Source organism: Notolepis coatsorum (genome assembly GCF_963971535.1).
Source record: "Notolepis coatsorum genome assembly, chromosome: 2".
Taxonomy (NCBI): domain Eukaryota; kingdom Metazoa; phylum Chordata; class Actinopteri; order Aulopiformes; family Paralepididae; genus Notolepis; species Notolepis coatsorum.
In genome coordinates, this window is record NC_140166.1 from 15,886,960 (window position 1) to 15,905,209 (window position 18,250).

Below are 18,250 nucleotides of genomic sequence, written 5' to 3' on the forward strand. Positions count from 1 at the left end.
CGCCTCTGGTGTTGCAAGTCACATGCTGATAGAAGTCAGGTAATACCTTTCTCAGATTGGCGCTATTGAAATCACCCAGAACCAAAATGGCGGCGTTAACGTTCGTCGCTTGTATTCTATTTACCTCGTCGTGGAGTCTGGAGAGCGCGACGTTGTTCCTGGCTTGCGGTGGAATATACACTCCGATCAGGATGATCGCCGTTAACTCCCTCGGGAGGAAGAAAGGACGACACTTGATGGTTATATATTCCAGGTCTGGGCAGCAGTGGCTCGATAGTTCCTTCACGTTGCCTGGATCGCTCCAATTGTTGTTCAACATGAAGGCTATTCCACCTCCACGCTGTTTGCCGGATTCTGCTGTTCTATCCTTGCGGTGAATGAAGAAGTGATCGGCCGGTTGGATAGCGTGGTCTGGGACTTCTGGCGCCAGCCACGTCTCGATGAAGCAGAGAACATTACAGTCCCTAACGTCTCTCTGGAATTGAATCCTTGCTCGGATGTCGTCTAGTTTATTGTCTATTGATTGTACATTGGCTAGCAATATACTGGGTAGTGGTGTCCTGTGCCGCCTGGTTCTCAGCCTGTTACGGACTAGAATGATCTACGCATGATCTGATGATGACCGGATGGGCGGGGGATCGTTTATAATTCCGTGGGCAGCGTTATATCATTCATCTAGTGTGGGTCATATGTTCATCATAACAGTTTATATGGAACACGTTCAAAAATAACGCTGAATCTTACCGGATCTTCCTCGCGCCGTTGGACGATCAGCGTGGTGTAGACCGTTTTCGATTATGGGATGTTTATCCTGATGAACCATTTCCAGCTTGTATAATACTATATACGTCCAAATAACGTTGTTTATTGAGTTAGGGCGAGCGATTGATCATCCAGTGTGTTGAGATGGAGTCCGGCTACCGGACGCGAGTGCCCGGAGCTCATATGGATGAGCACTTCCTGTTTGGGGCGCCCCTCCCTCTGCCGATCGGCCACCAGATGGCGCTCTCTCGAACCGTTAGACAGTTGGTGGGAGCCCACCAGCACATCTCAGGGCTCCGGAAAGAAAATATGATTTCGATCACAGATTTTTGAAATATTGATATCAAAGACGAGTTACGGCGTCCTCTGCACCTTTAGCATGGCTCTGAATGACGTGAAAAAGCGTTTTCCGGCAATCAAAGTGTTAATGAGTAACTTATTGATTTGTAAATGTTTTGATATTATTCCAAATTAAGGGGATGGTGTAGTGTTTTGATTGATTAACCATCTTGATCAAAAGTGTGTGTCTATTATTTTTCTCATTATACTAGCCACTGAACTGTTTTATGTGTACAACCTCAATCTTTAGAAAATTGTACCAGCATCTTTAATATTGCAGGTTGGGAATCACAAGGTAAAGCGTTTTCTTATTCCCCCCCCCCCCCCCCCCCCCCCCCCACACAGGCTCAGAACTGCACAATCCACACCCCCATCTAGTCAATCCCTTGGGTCATTAGTTAGATCTAGGTCCTTAACATACTCCATGAAGGGTCTCCATATATTCTCAAATTGTTGTCGTTTAGATCTTAATATATATGTTATACTTTCTAATGGCAGACTTGACAACATCCGTCTTAACCAGTATGTAGCGCTTGGTCTATGTACTTTTTCCAGAACATTGCAATACACTTTTTGGCGATGCGCATACTGAGGTCTATAAATGCCTGCTTGTGTTTATTATAGTTATGCTTTTCTGGGTATAACCCTAGAAGGAAGATTTTTTTTGCCGAATGTCCTCCCCCCATATCTTCTCCTATCGTTCCTCTCTGCCAGGTCTGTCCAATAAAGCAATAAAATGCCAAAAAAAGAATCTTAAAAAAAAGAAAATTATGACTCTTACCTCTTCCCAAAATGCTTCAATCTTTCTACATTGCCAGATGCAATGAAACAATGTTCCTCTTGTATCCATGCATATTGTGCATATGTCAGGTATGTTTTGGTTATATCTGTTTAAATCCACCGGTGTCACATACGGTATGTCCGCATTACCCATGTATACTGAATTAGTTTGAGACGTTCATTTATAGAGCCAGTGTGTGCTTCTGCACATGCCACTTCCCAATCCTCTTCCGATAATTCGAGTTGCAAGTCTTCCTAGTTTGCCCTCTTGGCTGACTTTTACAACATTTCTAATTTGGAGGTATTTAAAGAAATGTTTACCGTCAAGGTCAAAGTTTGTTCTCAGCTCCTCAAAAGACAGCATGGCATCAGACTCTGGCAAATACAGGTTTTGGATTACTTTAAGTCCCTTAGAGGACCATACTTTAAATGATGCATCAGCTCTGCCTGGAGCAGAGTTTTCTTACTGTATCTGAATACATATTGGGGAAGAGGTAATTTCAGACCTTGAGATTCCATCTCAGTCCAATGAGGAACATTATCTGGTGAAAAATAAAACATAATAGACATCAGTTGCGCAGCCCAGTAGCACCACATTAGGTTTGGTCATTTCAAACCGCCTCGATCATATGGTAAGTACAACAAAGTCAGACGCAGTCTTGACCTCCTGTTATTCCATATAAATCTCAAATTCTCTTTAATCTTGCGAACATGTCTATAGGTGGAGGCAGAGGAATGTTTTGGAATAAGTAGAGTAGCTTCGGCAGTATATTCATCTTTAGTATATTTTAGGGCTGCAACTAATGACTATTTTGGTAGTCGACTAATCTGTCGATTATTTTTTCGATTAGTCGACTAATCGAAAAACAATTATATAAAAAAAAATATATATATATATATATATATATTTTTTTTTTTTTTTTTTTTTTTGCACTACCTATCTTTGTGAAAGTGGCTTCTCAGCTCTGGTCCAGCTGAAGACAGAGCAGAGGAACAGATTGGACATTGAGCATGACCTCAGAGTTGCTTTGAGACTCTTGTCAGGACCAAACAACATCCCCAGTTATCCCATTAGTTCCCCCAAACTTACTGTCGGTATGTTATGTTAAGCTAAGAAGTCTTCAGCTGGCTGGACCAGAGCTGAGAAGCCACTTTCACAAAGATAGGTAGTGCAAAAATAAAAATAAAAAATAAAAAAAGAATTATAATCATTTTAATTTAAATTTTTTTAATGACTAATCGACGCAACAATTCCTCGTCAACGATTTTTTTTATAATCGACGACTAATCGCTGCAGCCTATATTTATTCTCCCAACTATGGATATTGGCAGTGTCTTCCATCTCTCAATTGACTCATTAATTTGGAGGATCAGGGGTTCATAATTAGCGTAAAATAATTACGTAAAATTTTCCACAACATTAAATTGCCTCAGGAATAGGGTTCCTTCTCTCATACGCATTAAGTAGTAATATAGAGGATTTCGTATTGTTCACCTTATAGCCTGAAGTATCACCAAATGATTTTATTAACTGTAACACAGCCGGGATTGATCTATTTAAGTTTGTAATGTATAAAATTATATCATCTGCGTATAGGGAAATTCTATGTTCTGCCTGACCTACCGCCACCCCACAATATTCCGGATGTGTGCGTATTTTTATTGCTAGAGGCTCTATCGCTATCGTAAACAACAAGGGGGAAAGCGGACATCCTTGTCTACAACCTTTACTGATCTTTATTGGCCTTGAGATGTTCCTATTTGTTAAGATTTCCACAGTAGAGTTCTTATATTACTTGAAAGGTAAAGCGTTTTTGCTGCATATCATGGTATAAATTCACATTGAAGTATACTAATGCACCAATATTTGACTCAGATGTTTAGGTACATGTATAAATGTAAATTTCACAGAGATTGTCAAATTATGAATACATTTCTTTTTTGTAATTTCCATACATATACATTTATGACCCCTGACAAATCGGCAGGATATCTTGCGGAGAACTTTTAACCCAATGTCCATGATGGTATCGTCTATGGAAAAAATGCATTCAGAATGTAGTTCCCAGAATGTAGTTTTTTAGCCACTTTTCAGGGTTCACCTTATGGCCTATAAGTAAGTACTACCACTTTTAACACTTTGGTTGCCTAAGGTTAAATTAATGATATACCATAGATTGCCAGCGCTATTTGTCTATGGAGAAAGTCCCCTTCTTTGCAGGGCTATAACTTTTTAAATTCTATTGCTACATTGCCATTATTAGGGCCCATTCAAAGTCCTATATGTATTGTTCATTGTGTAGCAACGTTAAACTTTTTCATTCACATATTCATAGTAAAGTATGGTCTAATGTATAAGTATGTTTTCATCTCTTTCTGCAGCTTTCTCCAGAACGTGATATATAGCCCCAAATGCATTATATTGATGATGAAATACAGTTTGATGGCAATCAGCGCGATATAAAAAATTCCAACTAGACGTACTTCTAGAAGTTACTACACGTCATCTGATGTTGACCGGATGGGCGAGGGGGCGTTTATAATTCCGTGGGCAGCGTTATACCAATCATCTAATGTGGGTCAAATGTTGATAATATCAGTTATTATCGAAGACGGTAACGTTACACGCTGAAACTCACCCCAGTCTCCGCGCGCCGTTGGGCGATCATCGTCGAGTAGAAATTTTATCATTATGGGATATATTATTACCCGGTCCATCTCCAGCTTGTATAATGGTATATACGTCCAAATCATGTTGTTTATCGAGTTATTGGCAATCGATCGCTATGTAGAGTGACGAGCTAGAGTGCCGGAACCTATCCCGAGTGGCCGGAAGTACTACGGACATCTAGCACAACCTCTACTGCGCTTCCTGTTAAGCGCTTGCGCCGATCGGCCACCAGATGGCGCTCCTGAACCGCCAGAGAGCTCAGTGGGTCCTGCTGGTGAATCTCAGGCCAGCGGAGGGACATTATGAATCCGATCGCAGATTTTTGAAATATTGATATAAAGACGACGTACAGCGTCCCCCGGCAACTTTAGCATGGCCAGCAAAGACGTCTAAAGACGCCCCCTGGCAGTCAAAGTGTTAATAACCGCAACAATTATGAGCACATGTTCTAAGTTATATGCGTAAATGTGCGCTATGTGCCTAAAATCAAGACTCGACAGTAGGGGTGGACGGTATAAACGGTATGAATTTGCTCTACGGTATGGATTTTGACTATACCTTGTAACCGGTAGAGCAGCTCTAAAATAGCAATGATGTCATGTAACCACAGCGCGACTATTTCACTCGCATTTGCCCCTAAAAATAGATAGAATTAGTCATAGATAATAGATATGTGCAAACTGGAAAAAGTTATTTAGGAGGCTTCGCGCAGTGGGCGTGTCAACACGCAATTGTCATTTCATAATAAACACATCACTGCGGCGCACAGCAAGTTTCAATTTCAGTTCCTGGCATTTTTAACCAGTGGAGAAAGGTTAATCGTTTTTCTTATATGAATTATTCTACATTAATAAAAAATACCTGGTGATCAACTACAGTTTGCTGTCAACATTATGATATGTGTGTAGTGTTCCGACGGCTGGGCAGCGGGAGCTGGATGCTGGATTTTGCGAGAAGCATGCAGCTGCAGAGCCGCAGAGCGGGGCCGCTGTGCCTGCACAGTGCAATACTCCAATTCAGCCATTGGCAATTCAGCCGTTGGGTGGGGGGCTCTCCAGTTGCATACTATTGGGATTCGTTGGGAGCAGCACGGAGTCTCGACTCGGGACTTATTTTATTTGGAATATAATGACTGTATACGCAAAAGTAGCCTAGTTTTTAACACTTTGGGTGCCGGGAAACGCTTAAACACGTCATTCCCGGCCATGCTCAAGTTGCCGAAGACGCTTTACAGCGTCTTTGATATCAATATTTCAAAAATCTGGGATCGGATTCATATGTCCCCTCCGCTGGCCTGAGATCAACCAGGAGGACCCACTGAGCTCTCTGGCGGTTCAGGAGCGCCATCTGGTGGCCGATCGGCGCAATCGCTTAACAGGAAGTGCCATAGAGGTTGTGCTGGACGGCCGTATTACTTCCGGGCACTCGCTATAGGTCCCGGCATTCTAGCTCGTCACAATACACAGCGATCGATTGCCAATAACTCGATAAACAACATGATTTGGACGTATATACCATTATACTAGCTGGAGATGGACCGGGTAAATCTACATCCCATAATGATAAAATTTCTACTCTACGATGATCGCCCAACGGCGCGCGGAGACTGGGGTGAGTTTTAGCGTGTAAAGTTACCGTCTTCGATACTAACTGCTATTATCAACATTTGACCCACATTAGATGATTGGTATAACGCTGCCCACGGAATTATAAACGTCCCCTAGCCCATCCGGTCAACATCAGATGACGTGTAGTAACTTCTAGAAGTACGTCTAGTTGGAATTTTTTATATCGCGCTGATTGCCATAAAACTGTATTGCATCATCAATATAATGTATTTGGGGCTATAGATCACGTTCTGGAGAAAGCTGCAGAAAGAGATGAAAACATACTTATACATTAGACCATACTTTACTATGAATATGTGAATGAAAAAGTTTAACGTTGCTACACAATGAACAATACATATAGGACTTTGAATGGACCCTAATAATGGCAATGTAGCTATAGAATTTAAAAAGTTATAGCCCTGCAAAGAAGGGGACTTTCTCTATAGACAAATAGAGCCGGCAACCTACGGTTGATAATGAATTTAACCCATGGCAGCCAAAGTGTTAAGTTAAAATATTATAAATCTACATGCCTTGAGGATGTCATTCTTTATATAGCCTGCCTATCAGGCAAAAAATAATTCTAACGGAAACACTGATACCGTGATATATACCGTTACCGTCTATGCTTCAAATTATACCGTGATATAAATTTAGACCATACCGTCCACCCCTACTCGACAGTACTGAACCATAAATTTAGGAGCTAATTCTTTGCATGATTAAAAACAATGGTTCGAACGTCCGTTCGAAAAACCCTGCCAAAGTTTGAATCCCAAAAACAGGCTTCGGGGACAGCTCTACTGCTCACACAAACCACCTGCTCACACAAACCTGCTTACAAACCTCTGCTCACACAAAGCTCTGGCTGCTGTACAAGTGTAGAGAGCCTGGCGCTTCTAGTGTGAAGACTTGGCAAGGAGACATTTGGCACTTTATGCAAGCAACTGATCTTACCTGATCTCACCTTATCTTAGCTTAAGGCATTTAAACAGGGAGGCTAGCAGGGGGGATTGGCTAATCTTATCTTACCTGATCTCACCTTATCTTATCTTACCTTAAGGCATTTGAGCAGGGAGGCCAGCAGGGGGGACCGGCTGAACTTGTGCATCCAGGGGGGCTGCTTGCGGACCACGTAGCCCAGCAGGGTGAGTGAGGCCAGCCGGCAGCCAGGCTTCGCCAGGGTCTCATTCAGCTTGTCCAGGAGGGCCTGGGATACACACATATCAACACAGTGTCCTTCCTCACACAGGTATTAACTAGGGATGGGTACCTTTCACATTTGAACCGATACCGGTACCGGTACCTGTGAATCGATACCGGTACCCAACGGTACCTTTTTTCGGTACTTTAGTCTCAAGAAATTTAATTTACCTACCTCAGTCGTAAAAAAATAATCCAAACTTCAAATAACTACAATTTCGACAGTTTTCGGCTTGCTATTGCTCCGACTGCTTTGTTGTTGAATCAAGTCAAATCCTAGGTAAGCATATATTATGCGTGTGAACGTTGACATGAAAAGAAAAAAGTAAAATAAAAAAAATTAATAAAAAACACTTTTTTTTATTTATTTTTTCGGTTTCTCACTTGATTCGATACTCGGTAGTACCGACGTGTTTCGGTTCGGTACCTCAAAAGTACCGAATTCGGTACCCATCCCTAGTATTAACAGTGTCCTTCCTCACACGCTGGCCACACACAGGTATTAACACAGTGTCCTTCCTCACACGCTGGCCACACACAGGTATTAACACAGTGTCCTTCCTCACACGCTGGACACACAGGTATCAACACAGTGTCCTTCCTCACATGCTGGCCACACACAGGTATTAACACAGTGTCCTTCCTCACACGCTGGCCACACGCATATCAACAGTGTCCTTCCTCACACGCTGGCCACACACAGGTATTAACACAGTGTCCTTCCTCACACGCTGGCCACACACAGGTATTAACACAGTGTCCTTCCTCACACGCTGGCCACACGCATATCAACAGTGTCCTTCCTCACACGCTGGCCACACGCATATCAACAGTGTCCTTCCTCACACGCTGGCCACACACAGGTATTAACACAGTGTCCTTCCTCACACGCTGGCCACACACAGGTATTAACACAGTGTCCTTCCTCACACGCTGGACACACAGGTATTAACACAGTGTCCTTCCTCACACGCTGGCCACACACAGGTATTAACACAGTGTCCTTCCTCACACGCTGGACACACAGGTATTAACGCAGTGTCCTTCCTCACACGCTGGCCACACAGGTATTAACACTGTCCTTCCTCACACGCTGGACACACACAGGTATTAACACAGTGTCCTTCCTCACACGCTGGACACACAGGTATTAACGCAGTGTCCTTCCTCACACGCTGGCCACACAGGTATTAACACTGTCCTTCCTCACACGCTGGACACACAGGTATTAACACAGTGTCCTTCCTCACACGCTGGACACACAGGTATTAACACAGTGTCCTTCCTCACACGCTGGCCACACAGGTATTAACACTGTCCTTCCTCACACGCTGGACACACAGGTATTAACACAGTGTCCTTCCTCACACGCTGGACACACAGGTATTAACACAGTGTCCTTCCTCACACGCTGGCCACACACCGGTATTAACACAGTGTCCTTCCTCACACGCTGGACACACACAGGTATTAACACAGTGTCCTTCCTCACACGCTGGACACACACAGGTATTAACACAGTGTCCTTCCTCACACGCTGGACACACACAGGGCTAGATCCACAAAGAATGGATTGCACGGAGCAAGTTGCAGATTGATTGATTGAATGAAAATTGTATTAACAGATTGCAGAATGGGTACAATACAGTACGGCTCAATACACACAATTGTTAAGGGGATGCAGACCAAAGAAAGACTTTCGTCTGGTTTACATCAGGGTCCCCCATTTTCAATTCTGAATGAATTGTAAGTAAGGGTGCAACTTGCTCCGTGCAATCCATTCTTTGTGGATCTAGCCCACAGTGTCCTTCCTCACACGCTGGCCACACATTAACAGTGTCCTTCCTCACATACTGGTGTGGTGCCGATTAATGGGCGACTGATTCCTATGGCAGGGGAAACACTGACAAACATGTATAATTATTTGAATACACATCTAAAATTATTCTAATAAATATCTATAAGTATTTGAATACACATCTAGAAATATTGTAGCAATGAAGAATACTAATAACGGTGCTAAGTCCTTTTAGGGAAAGAGAAGACTAAGGACTGAACCAGCAGTGTGGGGGCCTAAAGACACACACACACACACACACACACACACACACACACACACAAACACACCTTGTCATTAGGTTCTCTAACAGAAGACAGGATGAGACCAGCCTGAGATGAACTGCTATCCAGATAATAGTCAACCAGACTGGACAACAACACACCACCTCGATCTGAGACATTATATATAGTTAGAGAGAGGAGAGGAGAGACAGAGGAGAGAGACAGAGAGACACATTCATATTAATCATTTTAAATCCCATTGGCTGCGACAACTAGGGATGCAAATTTTAGGGAATATTAAAACGGTGGAAAACTTCCATGGGAATTAACACATTGGCTGCCGTAGATCTATGTTTCGGTGGCCCGACCGTTGAGTGCCAAAAGAACGTAGATCTACGTTTCTGTTTCGTTATTTCTTTTATTCGCTATTGCCATTCATAATCCATCGAGGCACCTTGTGCATGCTGTCCTGAATGTGTCCGAGATCGCAGACGGCCAATTTTATTGCACATAATTGGAATCCCTCTGGCTTGGGCTGTGCATCGATCTAAGAAGTCCGGTCCGGGGTTTCCTTCTTGGGCATGATCAACGTTATAACACACGGATTGGGGACACTGGAGCACCGTGGATTCATGCGTTTTGGTGGAAAACGTTGGACACACAACGCGATCAATATTTGGAATGGGGATCAGATAATTGGATTATTCTTTTTGCAGTACATCATAGACGAGGTAAGGACTCTATGTTACCAATCTTGCCTTGATCTGATGTTTTTTTCACAGCGATCACAGCATGTGTGTGTGTGCGTGCCGTTGGCTACGACCAAAGCACGGAGGGGCGGCTTTTCCTCCCCCGCTTTCGTGCATGCATGATGAAACATAATACCGATAATCTAGCATTTATTTCAGAATGATTCATAAATCAGGCGAGAAATGGCAGGATTTCTAAGGAAATGCATTGAAGCAATGTTGGGATTAGACAGCATCACTCTAAAACTATACTCATATTCACCACGGTATAAAACGGAAATGTATGTATGAAAACATTATCAGTTTTTTGCATGTTGACTGGAAGAAACTCACTGACAATCGACAACGTTATTAGATCCATAGCTATAATATTTAATATAGTTTTTAGCACTGCAAACACGGCATTCTCCCAATTGAACATAGCACTGGCACTGACGTCCCACAGTGCCCCCTGCTGACTGGCACTTGATGTGTTAACGGGGCAGTATGGGAATTAACAGGAATAAAATGGAAATATACTAGGGATTATTTTCTCAGGCTGTATATACCATGTTATATGCAGATAGATGGATAAACCTTTACTAGATATCATAAGCACTAAGCAGACATAACTGCAAACCCTTGTAATAGAATTTATTATTATAAAATGTACAATTTACTTATGAGTTAATGGACAGTTCTCCAAACAATGATGCTGATTAGTACATCATCTCACACATACTGTATACCAAAATTGTAAAGTGTTTTACAGACATTAATTTAGTTGGACAGATAATGAATTTGAATATGTACTGTACTCCAGTGATGTCATCAGAGTGCGCAAAATCCTTGCATTAATTACAACTCAATGAAATTATGGACATGAAAAAACAGAAATCCCTGTTGCTACTTTTTCATCTACATCATTTGATTGATTGATTGAAAACTTTATTAACAGATTGCAGAATGGGTACAATACAGTACGGCTCAATACAAAACAACTGCTAAGAGGATGCAGACCAGAAAAAGACTCGGGGTCCCGCATTTGTAATTGTTGCGTTGTAATTAACAACCTTAACAACACAAGAATTTAGTGTCCTCCAATGAAATCACTGGAGAACATAGTCAAACTAAGTGAATACGTGCAAAATTACTGTAGAAGCGCACCAATTCGGGAATCTCACGATTTGATTCTCAATTCAAAATCGATTCAATACATGCAATGATTTGATTCTAGATTGCCGTTTTGAGTTACTTTTCCCACGTGACAGTCTCAAAAAAAGAAAATCACAACAAATAATAAAAGTATGTAATTTTGGAATTTGTGATTCAATAGAAGATAGGATCACAATTATCATGTGAACCCCCCCCCATGTAAAATGTTTTAGAGTTTTGCAATACGTGTGAGATAATGTGCAAAGTAATCAGCATTGTTGTGAATTAAAAGAGTCCCTATGACACCCACTCCAAAAAAAAACTTTTCAACATTAAATGGGTAGAATTATAGAACAAACTTTATTGTGGGCTCAATAGCACTGCATTGGTGGGAAAGATTAATCTGTGCAGGGGATGAAAGAGTGCTCTGTGCAGGCAGAGGGTTGGAATTCTACTGGATTCACGTTGAATGTGATGCCAGAAATGTCCTTTACATGCGAGTAGGGATGGGTACCTTTCACATTTGAACCGATACCGGTACCTGTGAATCGATACCGGTACCCAACGGTACCTTTTTTCAGTACTTTAGTCTCAAGAAATTTAATTTACCTACCTCAGTCGCATTGCTCCGACTGCTTTGTTGTTGAATCAAGTCAAATCCTAGGTAAGCATATATTGTGCGTGTGAACGTTGACATGAAAAAAATAAAAGTAAAAAATAAAAATAAAAAAGTAAAACAAAAAATTTATAAAAAATTTTTTTTTTGGTTTCTCACTTGATTCGATACTCGGTAGTACCGACGTGTTTCGGTTCGGTACCTCAAAAGTACCAAATTCGGTACCCATCCCTACATGTGAGGGAGGAGTGCAATGCACAGTGCAGGGCCGTAATTCAACTGAATTAACATTGAATTTTCCCCAAATACATTAAGTTCACTATTATAAGCTAAGATTTATATTGAAATTGGGCAAAATCTTCTAAATTAACTTCCCATGGAAAACTTGTATCCAGTATGTATCCAGAAAGTTCAGAGCCCTTTGCAACCCTAGTGACAACACCCTGATGTACGGAAACAAAGTGATGAAGTGAGTCGGTGTTGGTCCGGGCAGTGCTGACCTGTGTAGAGTTGAGTAGCAGTAGTTGACAGCAGCATTATGGTCTATTTTACTGATCTGTGATGTTCAAACTCCTAGCGATTCATCAATGCATTGATTCCATTTCATTGAATGGCCTATACGACAGACAGATCCTACCTGTTATGAGAAGGTCAGTGATGGTAGTTTTGACCTGTTCCAGCTGTGGTAGGTCTGTGCTCTCCAGGAGAGGCAGCAGGTCACAGAGGCTGGCCTGGTCTTTAGACATGGTGTCTGGGGAAGAAGGACACACGTCACATAAATTTTTAGGGCTGTCAGAACAAATTTCAATAGATAACATATTTATGTAGTCATCTTTTAAAAGTAATAATACATCCAGAGCTTTCAGAAATGTGCGGAATAAAAGTATTGCTTTTGCAATGTGCCTGCAATGCAAGTCACGAAGTACAGCCCAATGCCTAACAATAGTTTCCCATTGGTATTTGGTACGACACATAATGGCAAGTACAACACACAATGGACTTGTTAATTGTAAGCATTTTAAATATATAAAAAGAATAATATGGCCTCTTTAATATTTGAATTTCATTCGAACTTGCCTAATTTCAGCCTTGGGCTGGGTGTTAATTCAGTATAACTTACCATATTTCAATGGGATCATAATGGTGATAGAAATCATGATATCCTGGAGAATCCCCCCCCACCCCACCCCCCCCTACGATGAACTAGTCGAGATGAGAAGCATGTTCAGTCACAGACTCATACTCCCCCCTCATATACTCAGTTAAATATAGTTTACACTGCCTATTTTTATTTTAACTTTTCTACTGTAATATAATTTTATGACTTGTATCGTGTCTTCTTTTTTTTTTAATCTTTTTCCCCCTCCTTTTTCCTCAGTTTTTCTCCCATCCCAATGTTAGTCGTTATGCCAATTCCCAATCCCCTTCCTGGTCGCTGTGCACCTACCCCCTACGCATCTATACTTTCCGTAGCCGCATTTCTGGCAGACGTTTCTGGTCATGTGACATGTGCGCCCAATAGCGTGACGAGCTGTGTCTTTGCCCATTTCCATGTCAAACAGCCTGCAAACTACCTGGCGTTCTATCGCCATGCTCTAAGACAAACTCTAACCTTAACCAACTTCGAAAGAGTGCCTAAGCTTAACCGTCAAAAGAACTTGCCTAACCTTAACCAACTTCGAAGATTGCCTAAGCTTAACTGACGTCGGCCAATCAGAGAGCGTCTGCCAGAAATGCGGCTACGGAAAGTATACAGGCACCCCCTACAGTCGGTCTGGGAGAGTGGAGGCTATCACATGCTTCTTCCGACACATGTGTAGCCAATCAACCGCTTCTTTTCACCTGGCAGCGCGGACTCTCACTGAGAGGGTGTAACGTGTGGAAGGATCACACTACCCCCCTTAGATCCTTTCCTCGCTGAGCAGGCGCCCCGACCAAACTGTAGGAGTCGCTGTTTACAACGACCAGGACCCACCCACCGGCTTTCCCACCATCTAACACTGCCAATTGTGTTAGTACGACGGCCGGCCAAGCCGGAAGCAACGCTGAGAGCTGGGCTCGAACGATACCAGTATCTCCTGCGTTGGTGGCGAGCGCCTTGTCCACTGCGCCACCCGGCCGCACTTTGTATTGTGTCTTCTACTATTACCATGTACCTCCCCTCCCCCCTCCCCATGCTACCCGAATTTCCCCAAGGGGATCAATAAAGGAATATCTTATCTTATCTTACACAATTCTGTAAATGTGACAATAAGCACAGAATTCCTCACAGAATTTGATCTGAAATATTTATGATGTAGTACATTTACAAATACATTTGGGTATTTACCAATACAGAGTACCGATATGAGTACTTAATAATACCATTACCGTTCTAACAATGACTCTGAAACATGTTTTATTTTCATCAGATGTTCCTCACTTTCTGACTATACAAATAAAATATACAACAGGACGCCGTTGCTGACATTTTTAATTAAAATAATATATAGGCCTAAATATAATATTAATGTTGCGTTTTCCTGAACACTGGTATCGGTATCAAGATATCCCTAGAAATATTTGAGGGAACGTCATTTGAAAATTGCAGTTTTGGTTTTATGTCACTTTACATTACCATGCAGTTCAATGAGATTAACATCAAATGGATGACATAACCTGTGATTTCACATAAATGAGCAGATATTATGATATATCGATATATAGAGAAAAAGTCCTTACGATTATCATGCGATTTCACACAGAGCCCTATTTCAGCTAAGTAGGGCTGGGTGATTAATCGAATTTCAATTATGATTGATTTTGTCTTCCCACGATCATGAAAACAAGATGGAGATAAAACAATTATTACACTGCATGCAGCATTGCTCTAATTTAGTTTTGCGTTGTAAATGCAGCGCACCCTTCCTTCACAGCGGTGTGCTCCGCCCCTCCCTCCCCTCAAGCCCAAGCAGTAGTTTCAGCTCACGTTGAGAGGGAGGAGCCACGGCGTGTTTCTCTATTTTAAAACATCTTTGGTGACTTCTAGAAGATGACAGAAAGGCAGCCTTTGGTCAAGAACGTAAAACGAATTAAATCGTCATCATATGATGTTCTGAAGGCAATGAGTAATTGTGTGTAATAATGGTGATTTCTACAATAAAAATAATAGTGATTAGGCCTAGGACTTTTGCTATAATCGAGCAGCCATAATTCATAGTATGGTATTCTTAGGGACGATTAAAAGCCCCAATACTTTTAGAGAGATAAACACTAACATACACATTTTTAGCCTGGTCCTTTCCTGGGGAAAAGGAAATATATTAAATCCATTTGAACTGGAGACAGGTCTGGGCGTCTTGTTATCAACAGACACAGACAGTAAATGGTGGTTGATGTTGACGATGATTGAGGTAGAATTAATCGAAGGCTGGTCTGGCTTGTACAGTATGCAGCAGCCAGGGTGCTGCTGTATCAACCCAAGGTCGTAGAGACCAAGGTTGTGGGAGGAGGAATACGATTGGAGGATGAGAGAAAAGTAAAGACATGGTGATTGGCTGTATACTAGTCGCTGGAGACCAGACAGTAGGGGATGTTTAATACTGAATACTCAAATCAAATCAAATCTCAAGCATCCTCTCCCCCATAAATGTACATATATCGCATTCGCTAGTATTAAATGTTTTTATGTTGAGTGTACAGTGCCCTCAAGGATTCTTGGCACCCCTGGGTAAAGGCCTTCGTTGTTTATCAGCTTGAGCTTACACTCAAAATATGAGAAAAATCTAATCTTTACATGCGTTTAAGTTGTTCAAAGATAAATAGAGTAGGAAGTAATTGTTTTCTTAAAAGCACCCAGAGAAGGAACAACATCTAACATATGTATATTCTAATTAATAGTTTACCTCTCAAAGTGCATCCGAGTCTTTGGGAAGGTTCATGATATTCTTTTCTTTCCGTCTTTCCTGCTAAAGAGACCAATATGTACAGGTGTACAGTGGACTCTCCGTCAGAATACTCAAACACAGTATGATATTGATTAAAACATTTTTGCAGAATGGGTACAATAAGGTACAGCTCAATACACACAATTGTTAAGGGGATGCAGACCAGAGAAAGACTTTCGTCTTGTTTACATCAGGGTCCCTCATTTTCAAGTCATCATAACATATGACATACATGACATACAGATACAGTACTGCTACATCTCTACATTTATGACATACCAGATTTACAAATACAGTACTGTTTGTGATACAAGAAGAGTCTAAAAAAGAGAGTATACATTTGACGAAGAAATTGTACATTGGAGGAGGTTGGTAGGTAGGAGGTTGGTAGGTGGGGTGGGGGGGAAACTGTACATTGGAGGTGGTGGGGTGGGGGTTGGGTAGGTGGGGTGGGGGGGTAACTGTACATTGGATTATCGACGAAACCTTACTTGGTCCCAAGAAGAGGGTCTCGTGTATTATTGGGTTTAATAGGACATTTATTGTACATTGGAGGGGGTTGCGTTAGGACATTTACAGGGGCCAGTTTCTAATTGCAGTCTCTCGTATGTGTTCTTTGAGAGTGGCTTTGAAAGTGGGTAGTGATTCACATTCCTTTACAGCTTTGGGTAGGGCGTTCCACATTGATGTGGCATAATTGCGAAACGTGTTTAGTCCCTTGTTTGAGCCGAATCTGGGTTTAACATGATTTGTGGAGCTCCCTCTGGTGTTGCGGTCGTGGTATTCACTGACATTTGGGAAGTATTTTGACATGTACATGGGTACGGTACCTATGTACATACTCAAAACACAGTATGATATGTAGAGTGTTACATTCATGTCCAGGTGCCTGAGGGTTCAGAGAACATTTAAACCATCACCCTCCTGTCACTGTAAAGTGAAATTACACATAGCTGTAAGCCCTGTTGCCTCACAGCAAGAATGTCCTGGGTTCAAACCCCAGCAGGGAGTCTCTTTCTGTGTGGAGTTTGCATGTTCTCCCCATGTTTGTGGGAGTTTCCTCCCACACCAAAAAATATGCAGGCTACTGTAGTTGTCCTGCTATTGTATTGTCCTTGACTAAAGGTACTGACATTACAGCTGGAGTTGGTACTATGTGGCTGGCTGCCCACAGCTACTAAAGTTAGGATGAGTCAAATGCAGAGGACGAATTTCCAAGGGGATTAATAAAGGTTCAACTTAATTTCCCCCATTGACTTCTATAGTCAAATTAGACACAAAAACGGGATGTCCACTGACAGTTTTAATGAAGTCCTATTTCACCAAACAAACCCAGTGATGCATTTCATAGTTATGGTTGGCAAGCTGGCAAATCAAACACGTTTGTAGTCTGATAAATCAGGCCTAGCGATTGATACATGTGCTCTGCGGGGTCTCGGCTGGCGAGTGTGGAGAGCTGGCAGCCTGCAGCCTAGTTGTTGTTGTGCAACTTTATTGCGAGACATTAATCACAACATGACATGTGGCTAATAATGACGTTAATCACTTTATGCAACCAGCAAACAACACAGCGAGCTGGACTTTCAAGCCGTGACAAAAAAAAAATAATAAACGCTCGCTATCTAGTTACTGCAGTGTAGACGATATCATCTTCCCCCAAAGAAGCACTGCAAGTTGACCAGACGTCTACGACTAACCCATCTTTAACAGGTCCCAGTGTTTTAGCACAGCCGAGCTGTCAATACTAACGTTAGCTTGTTTATTTCTTAATCAACAACACGCTGTTTGAAAGAGGAGCCGTTTAAACTTTAAACTGCCACTGAAGCGACAAACGGCCACTTTCGATGCGTGTGGAAAAACATAATTTATTTTTTTTCAATTAATGTTTGCGAATGAAAAGTGAATAATATTGAAAATAAAACGTTGTTACCTTTCAGAGCTGCTGCTGGATCTAGGGCGCAGCCATATTGAGCAAACTCAGCCCCGCCCCTCCTGAAGCAGAAACCCTACACTGCTGAAAAAATAAAACACACCACTGACAGCTGCTACCAAAGACAGTAGAGGAGAGGAGAGAAACGCGCTCAAAGCAGTGCCGATGGAGTGAAACGGGACGGCGTACTTCCCTCTCTAAGTGGGCGGGACTCTTTTTACACGGGCGCTATCACTATTCGTTCACTCGCGAGAGGGACAGTGTGGCCAACCAATGACGCGCGCCGTGTGTAGCTCACGTGAGGTACTACAGGAAACGACTCGGGAGTCGCGCGCCGTCTCCTCTCTGAACCATCTCTGCTTGCTACCCTGCTATGATTGTCTCGCTGCACTAATACATACAACGACACACATTAGTCTAACATCCATTTACAGTGTTTTATTACGTTAAAGGTCGTCCAGTTATGAAC

At 42.1% G+C, this 18,250-nt stretch overlaps 1 protein-coding gene across 3 annotated transcripts in view; it reads right to left on the reverse strand.

Moving 5' to 3' along the window:
- Positions 1-17,822, reverse strand: part of tsc1a (TSC complex subunit 1a) — a 155,655-nt gene extending 137,833 nt beyond the window's left edge. For all 3 annotated transcript variants that reach the window (XM_084307339.1, XM_084307340.1, XM_084307338.1), the window contains exons 1-5: positions 17,782-17,822; positions 15,810-15,872; positions 12,563-12,676; positions 9,493-9,596; positions 7,220-7,372 (exon numbers count right to left, since the gene is read on the reverse strand). In XM_084307339.1, the coding sequence (XP_084163465.1) occupies positions 7,220-7,372; positions 9,493-9,596; positions 12,563-12,671 (366 nt within the window). In that variant the 5' untranslated portion in view covers positions 12,672-12,676; positions 15,810-15,872; positions 17,782-17,822. The remainder of the gene's footprint in view (positions 1-7,219; positions 7,373-9,492; positions 9,597-12,562; positions 12,677-15,809; positions 15,873-17,781) is intronic.
- Between the last annotated feature and the right edge of the window lie 428 nt (positions 17,823-18,250).